The sequence below is a fragment of the Panthera uncia genome, chromosome B4, assembly GCF_023721935.1.
Source record: "Panthera uncia isolate 11264 chromosome B4, Puncia_PCG_1.0, whole genome shotgun sequence".
Taxonomy (NCBI): domain Eukaryota; kingdom Metazoa; phylum Chordata; class Mammalia; order Carnivora; family Felidae; genus Panthera; species Panthera uncia.
The window spans coordinates 52,622,275-52,636,274 of record NC_064809.1 but is presented as its reverse complement, the minus strand read 5'-3'; the positions used below and the strand labels follow the sequence as shown (position 1 = coordinate 52,636,274).

Here is a 14,000-nt window from a genome sequence, read left to right as displayed (position 1 = left end):
TGAAAAATATCCATTAGATTTAATAATGGAAAGGTCATTGGTAGGTTGACCATATGAGTTATCATTCAAACTTGACTTTTCAAAAACCAAAAGGGAGGGTGGATGTTAATTATGATGCTAAGGTAATAGGCATAAATCAGAACTGACCTGGGCAAGACTGGACATAAGTTCACCTTTGTCATTTGTGACCCCTTCACGGAAATACTACTTCTTTTCTCCTTTTCTCTTAAGTATGCTCCAGTCAGGCTTTTGGACCCACATTCTATAGAAATTGATCAGTTTTGCAATTGTTTTTCCTAGATCAAAAACAAATGTCTTCTGGACAAAGGTAGTATTGAATGATTGAATTCTAGGATTACATAACATTTTATCTTCTGCTAGATTTTGGTCAGAAAATATATATATAAATATACTTCAGTAGGTTGATCTAATTTACCTAGATCAAGGGTTCACAAACTTCCCTTGTGAAGGGCCAGATAAATATTTTGGCTCTACAGAACATATGGTCTCTCTCATAACTACTCAACTCTCCCACTGAAGCATGAAAGCAGCCATAGACAATATGTAAACAAATTATCATGACATTCTTCCCATACAACTCCATTTATGGACAATGAAATTTGAATTTCATATAATATTTACATACTTTTTAAAATTAAGCATTGTATATTGATACAATTGAAGATTCACATACAGTTATAGGAAGTACCATAAAAATATCCATGTACCTTTACCCAGTTTCCCTCCAATGGTAATGTCTTGAAAAGCTACAGTACAAATCATTTTGTACTGTACAGTACAGAACATTTCCATTACCACAGGATTGCTCATGCTTCCTCTTTATAGCCACACCTACTTCTCTACCACTGTCATCTCCTTAACTCCTAGCAACCACTAATTTGTTCTCCACTTCTGTTATTTCGTTATTTAAATAATTCCATTCTATAAATGGAATAAGGCAATAAGTAAACTTGTAGGATTAACTTTTTTCACTCAGCATCATTCTCTGGAGATTCATCGAGGTTGTTGCATGTATCAATAGTTAAATGTTCTGTTTTCAAAAGTGGAAGCTCCCTTACCTCTTTAAATCTTTATACATAATTGTTCTATATTCTGTGCCTGAAATTTCCAGTATTTGCAGTTCTCAGTAGTCTAATTCTGTTTGTTATTTCTTCTGACTCTCACTCACTTTTTCTTCTGTTGAAACCCAGAGGCACTGGTGACTTGGAACCTTCCTCTAGAATTTTGGCTTAATGAAGGAGACTCATATTTAGCTTCCCTCTGTTGCTTTTGGAGTAAGGTATACCATCCCAATACTGGTATTTTTCTGGCCTTCAGTTTTAGAACAACCCAGGTGCAGGTTGGGAGTGGGAGTAGGGTCATAAAGTTTTACTATCCTTATAGACCTCCCCTACTTCTGTGGAGACCCATGACATGTTGAAAAAAAAGTATGTTTTCTTTCCACAAGCTGGAGGTGTTCTGGAGATGATATTGTGTAGTGAGAAAGTCTTTCAGTACACTTATCTGACATAATGCTGGAAACAAAGGTCAACATTCCATTTCTATATGTTTACTGATTATCCTCACATTTCAATACATATGTACATTGTACTATCCTCAAATGCGTATATGCTTCCAATATTTTCCCAAACAACTCAGGAAATTTAGCATGATTTAACTTCTCTTTGATATGCACCATCTCTCATCTTTACACATAGTTTTGGCCATTGAGTATATGTATCAGTTTGTATAGTTTTTATTTTTTATATTTTGTTTACACTTTTAATAAATTATTTTTATAAGTATCAAAATTATGCATAAAAATGTCAGGAACTACAAATCTTTCAGCAAAAATAATAGTATTTGTTACTTTTCTCCATTCACAAACACCCCTCATTAAAGAAAATTACTTTTAATATTTTTTTTTCTGGTATCACCTCTTTTTTCTTTCCAACTAAGAACTGGCTTTATGCTTTTTATCTGCTTCTTCCTATGGAAGATGTAATTCTCTTTAACCCATTGTATATGTAACTACACAGACAAATACTCCTTTTGATAGCATCCCAATATAGTCAATTATCATTTTGATTAAATGTTTGTCAATGTTTGTATAGTTATGACTGTGTAAATATTATTCACAGTTGATATTACAATATGAATACCTTTCTTGTATAACTTTTTTGTTTTCCTGGAATCAATGGTTGCCTTGCCTTTTTATTGCTTACTTTACTTGCTTAGTGTTCTTATCACTAATTTCTTCCCAAACTGTCCAAAAAATGAAGATATGACAGGGACATAGAAAATTAATATATTGAGTACCTACTATGTGCTACTTACTTCCCTCATGGAGTTAACATTCTAAATCAGTAAGTTCAAACAGTTAATATTCCAGCTCAATAACTTCAAACACATCAGTAATGTAACAGTTTTGGGTTTTCCTTAGAATTTTCCTTCATTGAGCCCTTCATTCCCCTGATTCAGTTGAAATGAATTAATACGAAACTTAGTAAAAGGGAGACAAACTGAAATTATGAATTAACATGGTAGAAGCAAGTCCAAGTATATCACTAATTAAAAGAAATATAATTACTCAACTCACCAGTTAAAAGATACAGATTAATAAATAGGGCAAATAATCTAAATGTATAGTATTTACAAAAGAAACACCAAATATAAGGACATGCAAAGATCAAAAGTAAAAAAAATTTAAAAAATATTTACATCAGGCAAATGTTAGCCAAGATAACGTTGGTATTGTTATTTATATCAGATAAATTCGACTTTGAGGCAAAAAAATTATAAAGAATAAAATAAATCATCACATAATGATAAAGATTGCAATACATTTTGAAAATGTAGAATTTTAACCCTTAAAATACATGAATCAAAATTGATAGACATTACAGACATTGATACATCCACTATTGTACTGCCAAATAAAACTAAAACAATTTTGTGACAAGTTTGATGTCTTTTATTCGAGGGAAAACAATTCATGGGTTGGGGGGTTACACTGCCTCATAAGCAGTGGAACAATGTTCCCAAAGGATTTGGGACAAGAGGGAGTTTTGTAGAACTTTAGAGGAGGCCGCTTTGAAACAGGACATGATTGGCTGGGAGGTCAGTGTAGCAGCTCCTATTTTCTAGGGTAAGGTAAGCTAGCTAAAGCTAAGTTGGAGGACTGTGTTTGGTGTATGTTAGGATTCTTTGACAGGTGCTTCTTGTAAGTGCAGGCTGAATTGGGTTTACATTTGTGACATGGGCCAGGTACTGGGGTGACCTCCATTTTGAGGGGCCTGACATACAAATTAAGTTTAACAGTACTGAATGTCAGTACACTCTTGTGATTATTGATAAGTCAAATATAGAAAAGGCTAGAACAATTTTAAACACCTAAACAATACTATTAACAAGCTAAAACAAGTTAGAAGTTAGAAACAACAAAGCATAAATACAAACTCCCCACATTTGGAAATTGAAAAAAATGCTACCAAACAAGTCATAAATTAAAAAAAAAATAATGAAAACTAAAAATGGTCTAGAACTGAATGGTAAGAAAATAGTATTCACCAAAATAGTATTTACCTTAAGGACTTACATTAGGAAAAAAAGAAAGTATCACAATCAGTGAACTAAGCATCCATCTTAAATAAGTCATAGGACCTTTCTTCTGGACTGAAGTCCAAGAGTGCAAGTCACAGCACTGTAACATGGTAGAATCTTGGTCTTTAACCCTAACCCTTTACTATGGCATTCATTAATGGGAAAGCAGCAGCCCTCAGGGCTGAGATCCAAAAGTTACAGAACTTGGGGTCTGAGCCTTCACCTTAACACTCTATCAAGAATGATTGCCTCAAGGACTAAACAGGAGCTGATTTCCAGTGGAGCTTTGCAGGGACTAGTTTACAGAGAATTAGTTTTGAACAAATTAACTCTTACTTCTCAACGAAGGAGAAAGCTCAAAATTGGTTCTTTTAGAAAACTAACAAGACAAATTCATCAATGCAACTCAACAGATTAAGAGAGGAAAATATATTATCATTTGATTAATAACTGAAAAAATCCAACAGGAAATCATGGTAAATATTCTAAGTAACTCAGGAATAGAAAGAAAAGGATCTTAAACTTATAAAATTATTTATGAAATGATTAAATTTGACAAAAGATATTTGTTATATCTATAAGGAAATTATGAAACTTTATTTAGAAATACTTTTTTAAATTCCAGATAGAGATACTATGTTCATAGATAGAACCAAATATCATACAGATGGCATTTATCACCAAATTGATCTATAGATTCAATGCAATTCACAAACATGACACTTGATAAGATTATTCTAATTTTATATGGTCAAGTAAAAGGACACAAATAGGGTGTTTCTAAAGGAAAGTCTGTGGGAGGGTGGACTTAGTCTATCGGATTCTAATAATTATTATAATGACATAATAATAAACACTGTGTAGTAACATTGCAGAAATAGATAAATTGACAAATGGAATAAAATTAGAGCCCAGAAAGAGGCCCAGATGTGCTTGGAATTTTGGTATGACTGTGATGACATGAGAGATCAATGGGGAAATGAGAAATTGTCTAATAAATGGACCTGGAGAAAAGTATATCCTTATTGAAAAAGATAATATTGGATTAGTATATCATATCATATAGAAAGATCAACTTTAGATGTATTAAAGATCTACTTATCAAAAACAAAATTTTAAAACATGACATGAAAAAATTTAGTTTAAAAAAATATTTTTGGACAGAGTTTTATTGTCACAAACAGGCATTGGCAATAAATTTTTAAGAATTGAAAAATTTGGGGTGCCTGGGTGGCTCAGTCAGTAAAGCATCCGACTTCAGCTCAGGTCATGATCTCACAGTCTGTGAGTTCGACCCCCGCATCGGGCTGTGTGCTGACAGCTCAGAGCCTGGAGCCTGCTTCTGATTCTGTGTCTCCCTCTCTGTCTCTCCCCCACTCATGCTTTGTCTCTCTCTGTCTCAGAAATAAATAAACATTAAAAAAATTTAAAAAAATAAAATAAAAATTGAAAAATTTGACTATACTAAAAAGTAAGAATTTTTGTTCATCAAAAGCCAACATAAAGAATGAAATGACAAGTAAAAAAGTTGGAGAAAATATTTACAATGCATACAACTAATATATTAGAATTAGTAATATACAAAGAACCTTTACTCATTAATAAGAAGAGTACAAACAGGCCAATAGAAAAATAGATCAGAGAAATAAGCAGGCATATCACAGAAGAAACATATAGCCAATAGACATATTAAGAAAATGTTCAATCTTCTCAATTAATCAGTAAATTATACATCACAATCATGAGATATCATTTTATACCCATCCTTTTGAGAAAAATAAAAAAGTCTGAAAATACCAAGTCTGTATTTCAATAACATTTTCCACGCATTGCTGTTCAGTATAAAGTAACTACTAGAAGAGTTTGCATTTACTTCCCTAAGTTGAACATTCACATACCTTCAGTTGCATCCTTCCACAGGGTAAGTCTATTTTCAAAATAAAATTTTGCACTTGTATAATAAGAGCTGTTCTTAATAGCAAAACCCAGATAAAGAGTTTTGTGTTCGAAAACCCTACAGTTCTCTCTTTTCAGTAGGGAATAATCCTGTTCTTTCTTTGTATGTTCCTCTCCAATGTGTCTACTATGACATCACTAACCCACTCATACATAACACTTGACTTCTGACACTCTGGTTACCAAATGTATATGGAGTTTTCCCCACATCAAGCAATTCTCTGCAACCGCATCTGGGTGTTCTATAATTTTACTCAATTCCAACACTATCTACCTGGAAGTAGCATAAGACCCCACTAAGGCTTCATTCCCACAAGACTGCCCCCACCTGCAGATTCCAATCACAACTAGTAGATCCCCAGGTTACCCACAACTTCTTTTCAATTTGGTTACACATCAGAGGTTCGTATGATCCTTCCTGAGGTTTGATTAATTTTCTAGAGCAGCTCACACAACTAAGGAAAACACTTATTTACATTTACAAGTTTATTAAATGATATGATAAAGAACACAGATGAATAGCCAGATGAGGATATACATATGGCAAGGTCTGGGAGGATCTTAAGTGCAGGTGCTTCTGTCCCTGTGGAGATGTAGTATGTCACCCTCCTGGTATAAGGGTGTGTTCTCCAAACTGGATGTTCTCTGGGCCCACTGCTATTGGGATTTTGTGGAGGCTTCCTCACATAGACATGATCAATTATTAAGTATATTCCCAGCCTCTCTCCCCACACTGGAAGATGAGGAGGGAGGTAAGGCTGAAAATTCCAAGCTTCTAATCATGGCTTGGTCTTTCTGGTGACCAGCTGCCATCTAGGAGCCATCCCAGGAACCCACCTTGAGTTGCTTCAATAGAATATACAGGAGCCCTGTGTCAGGGATAGGGTCAAAAACAAATATTAGAAGAAGATATTCTTAGTGCTCTTATACCTTAGAAAATTACAAGGGTTTGGGGAGCTCTGTGCCAGGAACAGGGGGAGAGACCAACAAACCTTCATGCCTTCAAAGAGAAAGTAGGTAATTTAACTGTGGTACATTCACCCAATGGAGTTTTATGCAGCAATAAAAACAAATTAATTACCATGATACAATATCCAACAAAATGAATGAATCATAGCAATAAGTGAAAAAAAATTGAGTCCCCTCAAATTACATACACCCTGAAACACTTTATAAAGTTTGAAACAAACAGATATATGCATGCATGGTTGTGCTCTCTGTCTCTGTCTCTCTCTCTCTCTGCCCCTCTCTCTTTAGGAATATTCATAAAAACAAAACTACATAAAAATGAAAGCAAAGGAATGATGAACAAAATATTCATGATGAACATAAGATTCAGGTGGATGGTTACCTTGAACTGGATGAGACAGGAGGTGGGTTGGTGGGAAAATCAGACAGATGCAGTTTATTGATAAGGTGTTAGGTTTTGCAAATAAAAGCATCCATGCATGGGCAATGATGAGAACAAGTTGTAAACCAAGGGGTGTTATTAATGTAATTCTAGGTTCCTGAGGCCCCATAAGTTTGTTTTTTTGTTTTTTTGTTTTTTTTTGTTTTTTTTGTTTTTTTGTTTTTTTTGTCCAAATGAAGGATTTCCTAAAAGGGTTACTTTTATTTATTTATTTATTTTTTTTTTTTATGTTTTTATTTTTAGAAAGAGAGCACAAGTTGGGGAGAGGGGCGGAAGGAGAGAGAGAGAAAATCTTAAGCAGGCTCCACTCTCAGTGCAGAACCTGACATGGGGCTCTATCCCATGACCCTGAGAACATGACCTGAGCCAAAATCAGGAGTTCGAGACTCAACCTACTGAGCCATCCAGGTGTCCTGAGGGCTACATTCCACATTTTAAAAACACAACACCCACAAAAAAAATTATGAGGGATACATGTATCCCTTGGAACTAGTATATATTTTTTTGTATTCTTTGGGTTAATACCCAGTCCTGCAATTGCTGGATTGTAAGGTAGTTCTATTTTTAACTTTTTGAGGAACCTCCATACTGTTTTCTAGAGTGGCTGGCACCAGTGTGCACTCCCACCAAGAGTCTAGGAGGCTTCCCTTTTCTCCGCATCCTCACCAACACCTGTTGTTTCTTGTGTTGCTGATTTTAGCCATTCTGACAGGAGTGAAGTGATATCTCATTGTAGTTTTCATTTGTATTTCCCTGATGATGAGAGATATTGAAAGTCTTTTCATGTGTCTGCTGGTCAGGTGTATGTCTTCTTTGGAAAAATGTTCATGTCCTCTGTCCAATTTTTAAAATCAGATTATTTGGAGGGTTGAGTTTTATAAGTTATTTCTATATTTTGGATACTAACCCTTTATCAGATATGTCATTCTCAAATATCTTCTCTCATTCTGCAGGTTGCCTTTTAGTTTTGTTGACTGTTTCCTTTGCTGTGCAGAAGCCTTTATTTTGATGAAATCCCAGTAGTTTATTTTTCACCTTTGTTTCCCTTGCCTCAGGAGACATATCTAGTAAGAAGTTATTGCAACCATGAATGGATAAAGAAGATGCCATATATATATATATGTGTGTGTGTGTGTGTGTGTATGCTACATTTTTATAAAACTTGATAAAAATAGATAAAAAATTGATAAAAAATAGATATCAAGCTGTACAATTACCAGAAGTACACAGTTATCAAAAATGCACACACTTCACTTGGCATCTCCAGCACCTTCAGCTTTCAGATGTCTGTTTTGGCATCTCCATTTTCTGCAGGGTTACTCCCATATTTGCCAATATCAGCTTTTCCTCTTTTTCCTCCGGGAATCTTTTCTCCCTTCTTTACAGGGGCCTTTTTAGGTTTGGGCTCTGGATTTGGAGGAATAGGTTTAGCAGATAACTTTGCAGATCTTCTCTGTGGCTTATCCTTCACCTTGGCTTTATCTCCTTTAGCATCCCCTTCAGCCTTTCTCTTGGGCATAGTGGTGACAATGGTGGGATATAGGCACTGGGCACATGGATGAAGTGGTGTGTGGGCTTTGGCCAGTCTGGGGGTCATTCTTGCCCCCACTTCTTCACACTGCTCTTTTATGTACATATGAATATAATGGAGTATATAGAAAGAATAGAATATATAATAGAATATTACTCATCCATAAAAAAGAATGAAATCTTGCCATTTGTAACGATGTGGATGGAGCTAGAGACTATTATGCTAAGTGAAATAAGTCAGCAGAGAAAGACAAATACCATATGATTTCACTCATATGTGGAATTTAAGAAACAAAAGAAATGATCAAGAGGAAAAAGAGAGAGAGACAAACCAAGAAACAGACTCTTGGCTATAGAGAACAAAATGATGGTTACCAGAGGGGAGATTGGAGGGGGGGATTGATTAAATATGTGATGGGGACTAAGAAGGGCATTTATTGTAATGAGCACCAGATGTTGTAGATAAGTGTTGAATCACTAAATTGTGCACCTGAAAATAATATTACACTGTGTTAAGTAACTTGGATCTAAATAAAAACATTAAAAAATAAATAAATACTATTTAAATAGATTTTTAAAAGTCATGGGGAACTACCTGACTAACCAGTGCTCACTGAGAGGAAAGAACATGTGCAACGGAGTGAAGAGAACACACATAAATACTTTAAAGTTCAGAGAGAGATAATCAGGAGGTGCAGATTCTGAAGGAAGTTTCTGAACTGTACAATTCTGTGATATAACCATGATCTCAACGCTTATTTTCAAAGGCAAAGATGGTAGTTCGTCATTAGCCACGCATGGATTCATTTCAACATTTCATGTTGGTATCTGTATAGCTCTAAGTCCAATTTTTATCAGAAATTTTGCTGACATGACACCAAACTGGCATTGCTGTTACCAGGAGCATTATTCTATACTGGGGGTCAGCTAACCTATACTGTAAAGGGCTAAACAGTAAACATTTTAGGCTTTGCAGGCTCTATGATCACTGTCACAACTATTCAAAGCTGTCATTAATAGCAGCCATGGATAAAATGTAAATGGTTGAGTGCAGCTGTGTTCCAATAAAACTCAAAAACAAGTGGCAGGCCAGATTTGGCCCCAATGCGTACTTTGCTGAGCTCTGTTCAATCCTATCCATGCAATGGTTAATATGGATACCTTATAGTGGGGGAACAGGTATCAATACAGCATCCTTGCCAGCGTGGTGAGATGGTGTCTAGGTCAGAACTTAGAGTTTAATGAGTTATCCCTCCACAGGTGCTACATCTTCCAACGTGAGAAGAAACATAACCCTCTGATCCAGGCTATAGGAATCTTTATAGTGGAATTATTACCAAGAAACACTATCTCCATTGCTGCAAGTTAGAGATGAGGACTTGAGGGAAGTAAACAGTAAAAAGAGTTTAAAGGAGACTTCTCAGTTATTTTTGGATGTCTCCTCTTTGAATAAATATTTATCCAAGATCATCATCCCTCCTTCAGCAGCAGTGAAATACAGAAGCCCTTTATACTGTCACTGCTGCCCCTGCCTCTGCTTACAACATTTAAAGTGACTTCTTAACATGCAGTAGTATTTTACCATATGCTTTGTTGCACCCAAAGACCTGTGCATATGTTCCTCCACACTTTGCTGGTGAGTTCACTGGAGAAACCGTTCACTAACGAAGATTTCCAATCCCTTCCCTGCAGGTGAAAATCCAGTGTACCGTGTTGAAGATGCTGGTCCTATAAGTTGCCAGATAAAAGTTCTAGGCAGGAAGGCACATGAATCAGGAAAGTAGGCCACCCTTTCAGCGTGTGTGTGTGTGTGTGTGTGTGTCCACATGCATGGGGTTGGTGGTACTTACAGACAAGACAGAGCACAGTCACTCACTTTAAAAATGAGGATGAAAACAATGTGTTCAAAGATCCCCAAAGCTATCTTAAAACAAGTCTGAATGGCTGGCAGAATAAAACCTACTTTTGTTTCCAAACAGATTCAAACTTATAGGTACATAGGCAATGAAGGTGTAGACAGAACTCGTAGATTGGTCTCAGAAAGACATCCTGGGTTCTGAAAGCATTGATAAGTCCAATCTTGATCCAGCCTCTCTCCCAGCCCTTTATAGTTTTTAAAATATATTTATTAAATAGGCCTAGTGAGGGGAAAATATTCTCTCTGAATCTTATTATGTTGACTTTTTTATATCTTCCTTCCTTCAGTCAGAACAAACAATGCCTATGACTTCTTACCACCTAGGATAGTATTTTGCATAGAGTAGGCACTTAGCAAATATTTGTTGAATGAAAGAATAATCACATCAAATATTTGAGGTAGATGCTATAATTATCCCTTAGCATAGGTTAAAAAAACAAAGCTAATGATCTTGTCCAAGAACACAACTCATCAGTGCTGGAGCTGGTTTAGCTGGTGCTTGTAAACATTCCATAGCATTTGTTTTACGTTAATCCAAACCATCCTTTCCACTTCATCCTGAATTTTACCTGGATCTGACCACCTCAGCACATGACATAGCTAATCTTTCACTCACTCGATCTGGCTGGCAAGTTACCAATGGAATAACTTGTAATCATTGTTTTTCTCCCATCGGCCTACTGTTTGGAAATGTTGGTGGCTGACGGGAGAAAATCAATGTTTGATAGAAATGAATGGTCCTATCCACAGCATTGCTCCAAGTTTATTGTCTCCAAGTTTATTCCTATTTTGGTATCATCTTTTCTTAGGTTATCCAGTTACCCAGAATTGAACTAATGCTCAACATATTAAGTTTGTTCAATACATGAGTAAATCAGTAAGCAATTCTTTGATTTACAAAAGATTTGTTAATATACAAAGAAAAATACTGAAGTCTAAGAAAGTTAAGTACTTATTATTTAACTTATTATGTACTCACTGAGTTTTTCTTTACTCTTTTAATACAATGTTATAGTCTGAACCACAACCATATAAGAGTTAAGAAAAAACAGCCAGGGAGAGGAGCCTCTGTTTCCAAGTGATTAATCTTTTCTTTAACCTGTTTTACGTAACCCTCAGAGCAAAGAAACTTTATCAAAGGATTAAAAGTTATATAAACAAAGATCCCTTTATTTATAACTCTGATTCTCTGCGGGACAGGAAGTTCCAGCTTACATGTGTGCAGAGAGTTATACATATTGGTTACTCAATGTGTACTTTTAAAAAACTGTGATGATCTTACACAAGTGTAGAAGCAGCAGTGAATGGAGATGATGGTGAATGCTAAGGTAAAGGGAGTTCATTGACTTGGGTTGTTGTGAGTGCATTTCAGTTATTTTTGCTTAGAAAAAAATATAAGGCCAATTTAATACTTGGAAATATAAGACTCTTTGGGTTTTCTAATTATCTTGTCTATAATTTTCTGGTAGTGACAAGAATTCTGTGTAATGCAGAATCATGTAATTATAATAATATTGCTTGTTCACTCACAAATATATGGATATATACTTGGATTTTTTCTAAATATGCAGTTATAAGTGATTTGGAGCATTTGGAGTGAATCTAAATGATTCTGGATAATACTGCTTTCCTCTTGTTTTGCCCATGGTCTGAAAGACTTCTTTTTGTTTATCTGGTTCCTCCAAACCCATCCTTCTAGTTCTGATCAAGCTCCATGTTCTCCATATCCCTGTCTCTCTCCCATGAAATCCTAGAGCATTAGCTGTCTATATTATACACATACAACACACACACACACACACACACACATGGGTGTTTTCTTTAAAAATTCAAAAGTGAGAGTTATATTTTTAATAAAGCCAGATGACACAAATAGTATAAAAAGAAAAAGTCAATTTGGTATATATCTTTTTACATTTCTTCCTATATTCACATAAAATATACATATATCATATATAATTATACATATTTATATACAAATGTTCCCCTTACTTTTATTCACATGAATAGAATCATCATTATATATGTGACTTACCTTGTTGCTGTATTCATTCAACTGTGTACCATGAACATTCCTTTAGGTCCACACATATATCTAAATCATTCTTGGCCTGTATCTCCTTAGAAAGAAACATGTCCATTTCTAGAGAACAGATTTCCAAAAGGGAAATTACAGAACCATTGCACCCTGCAATTCACAACTTACCATTTTTATACCTAATTTGATTAAATATTATAAATTTCCATAAATTTTTTAATTTATTATATTAATAAATGAGAATATTGTGTTGTGCTAAGTTGCATTTCCTTAGCTATTAGTGAGATTTGACATTCTTTTACAAAAAGCTTTTTATAAATTTTTTGGGCCATTGCATTTCCTCTTTTATGAACCCCAGCTCATACCCATGTTTGTCTCTTTTCTTGTCAATTTGTAAGAGTTCTTTTTTCACATTAGAGATATAAACCTCTGCCTCTTGTATATATTTCAAATCTTTCCTCTATCTCTTTCTCTTTCTTTCTTCTTCTTTTTTTTTTTTTAACCTTACTTATGGTACTTTTTGGCCTTTGTGTAATGTGCATCATTATGAAGTCAACTCTAAATTTTTTCCATTATTGTTTCTTGTTTTTTTTTTCTTTTTGGAAGAGTTTTTTCCCAATCCTAACACTCCTACTTTTAAAAAATATTTTCATTTTTTACATTAAATCTTCAATCTATTGCTCTTTTCACTTTTGAACATGACATTAGGGAGGGCTAACAGTCTATTTTCTTTCCAGAAGGAGATCTAATTATGATACAATATCATTTATTACACAAGATATATTTTTTCCTGATGAACTATTATTGAAGTATTTATCTTTTTTTAAATGTTTATTTATTTTTGAGACAGAGACAGAGCACAAGTGGGGGAGGGGCAGAGAGAGAGGAAGACACAGAATCTGAAACAGGCTCCAGGCTCTGAGCTGTCAGCACAGAGCCTGATGCTGGGCTCGAACCCATGAACCGTGAGATCATGACCTGAGCTGAAGTCAGACACCTAACCGACTGAGCCACCCAGGCGTCCCTGAAGTATTTATCATATATTACATTTTCAATTTTACTGGATCTAGTTATGGACTCAGTCTGTGCCAGAGACTTGTTTGCCTGCTTTTTTGCTCATGACTTACTCTTTGAATCACATTAATGCTACAGAAGATTTTAGCATCTCCTATGGCAGGTGCCTACCATCCTTTTCAATTTCAGGGCAAAGACATTGTTTTGCCCAACCTCAAGCTTAGTGAGCATGATTTTAGAGGTTTGCTCAGAGTGCTTTATATTTGTCCTCTACAGTTTGGAGGATTCAGAGACTGGTCTGATTCCTGCTAAAAAGTCTAGAAGGCAAAGAGCGGAGGTGGATCCTCCTGCCAGGAGGTGGAAGGAAGCAAGGGCTACATTTGAAAAGGAGCAACATCCCAGTCAAGGGTGGGCCAACTGGTTTGGGTCTGTCTTAAGTCTGGCTAATTGGATTATATGGAGCAATGGTGAGACCTGAGTAGAGAGGCTAAAAGTGTGTCCTACAGGTAAAAATTTGAAGGAGAACTTGT

The 14,000-nt window shown here is 35.3% G+C and overlaps 2 protein-coding genes and 1 long non-coding RNA gene across 4 annotated transcripts in view; all 3 read right to left on the bottom strand.

Annotated features, from left to right (window-relative positions):
* The window catches only part of LOC125920146 (pyridine nucleotide-disulfide oxidoreductase domain-containing protein 1), a 44,317-nt gene extending 38,683 nt beyond the window's left edge, over positions 1-5,634 (bottom strand). For both annotated transcript variants that reach the window (XM_049627150.1, XM_049627151.1), the window contains exon 1: positions 5,502-5,634. The gene's annotated coding sequence lies outside the window, so the exon portion shown is untranslated. The remainder of the gene's footprint in view (positions 1-5,501) is intronic.
* Positions 5,635-7,812: 2,178 nt separating this feature from the next.
* LOC125920158 (uncharacterized) lies at positions 7,813-12,832 on the bottom strand. The gene is made up of 2 exons (XR_007456973.1): positions 12,454-12,832; positions 7,813-8,034 (listed from the first exon to the last, which is right to left on the bottom strand). It is a non-coding gene; the product is annotated as an uncharacterized LOC125920158 (long non-coding RNA).
* On the bottom strand, positions 8,164-9,031 carry LOC125920149 (non-histone chromosomal protein HMG-17-like). The gene has a single exon (XM_049627156.1). It carries the CDS (start codon positions 8,604-8,606, stop codon positions 8,250-8,252), a length of 357 nt encoding a protein of 118 aa, XP_049483113.1. The 5' UTR covers positions 8,607-9,031; the 3' UTR covers positions 8,164-8,249.
* Positions 12,833-14,000: the final 1,168 nt, after the last annotated feature.

Excerpts from the sequence above, each read along its gene's own strand:
- LOC125920149 (XM_049627156.1), bottom strand. The coding sequence starts at position 8,606 with ATGTACATAAAAGAGCAGTGTGAAGAAGTGGGGGCAAGAATGACCCCC.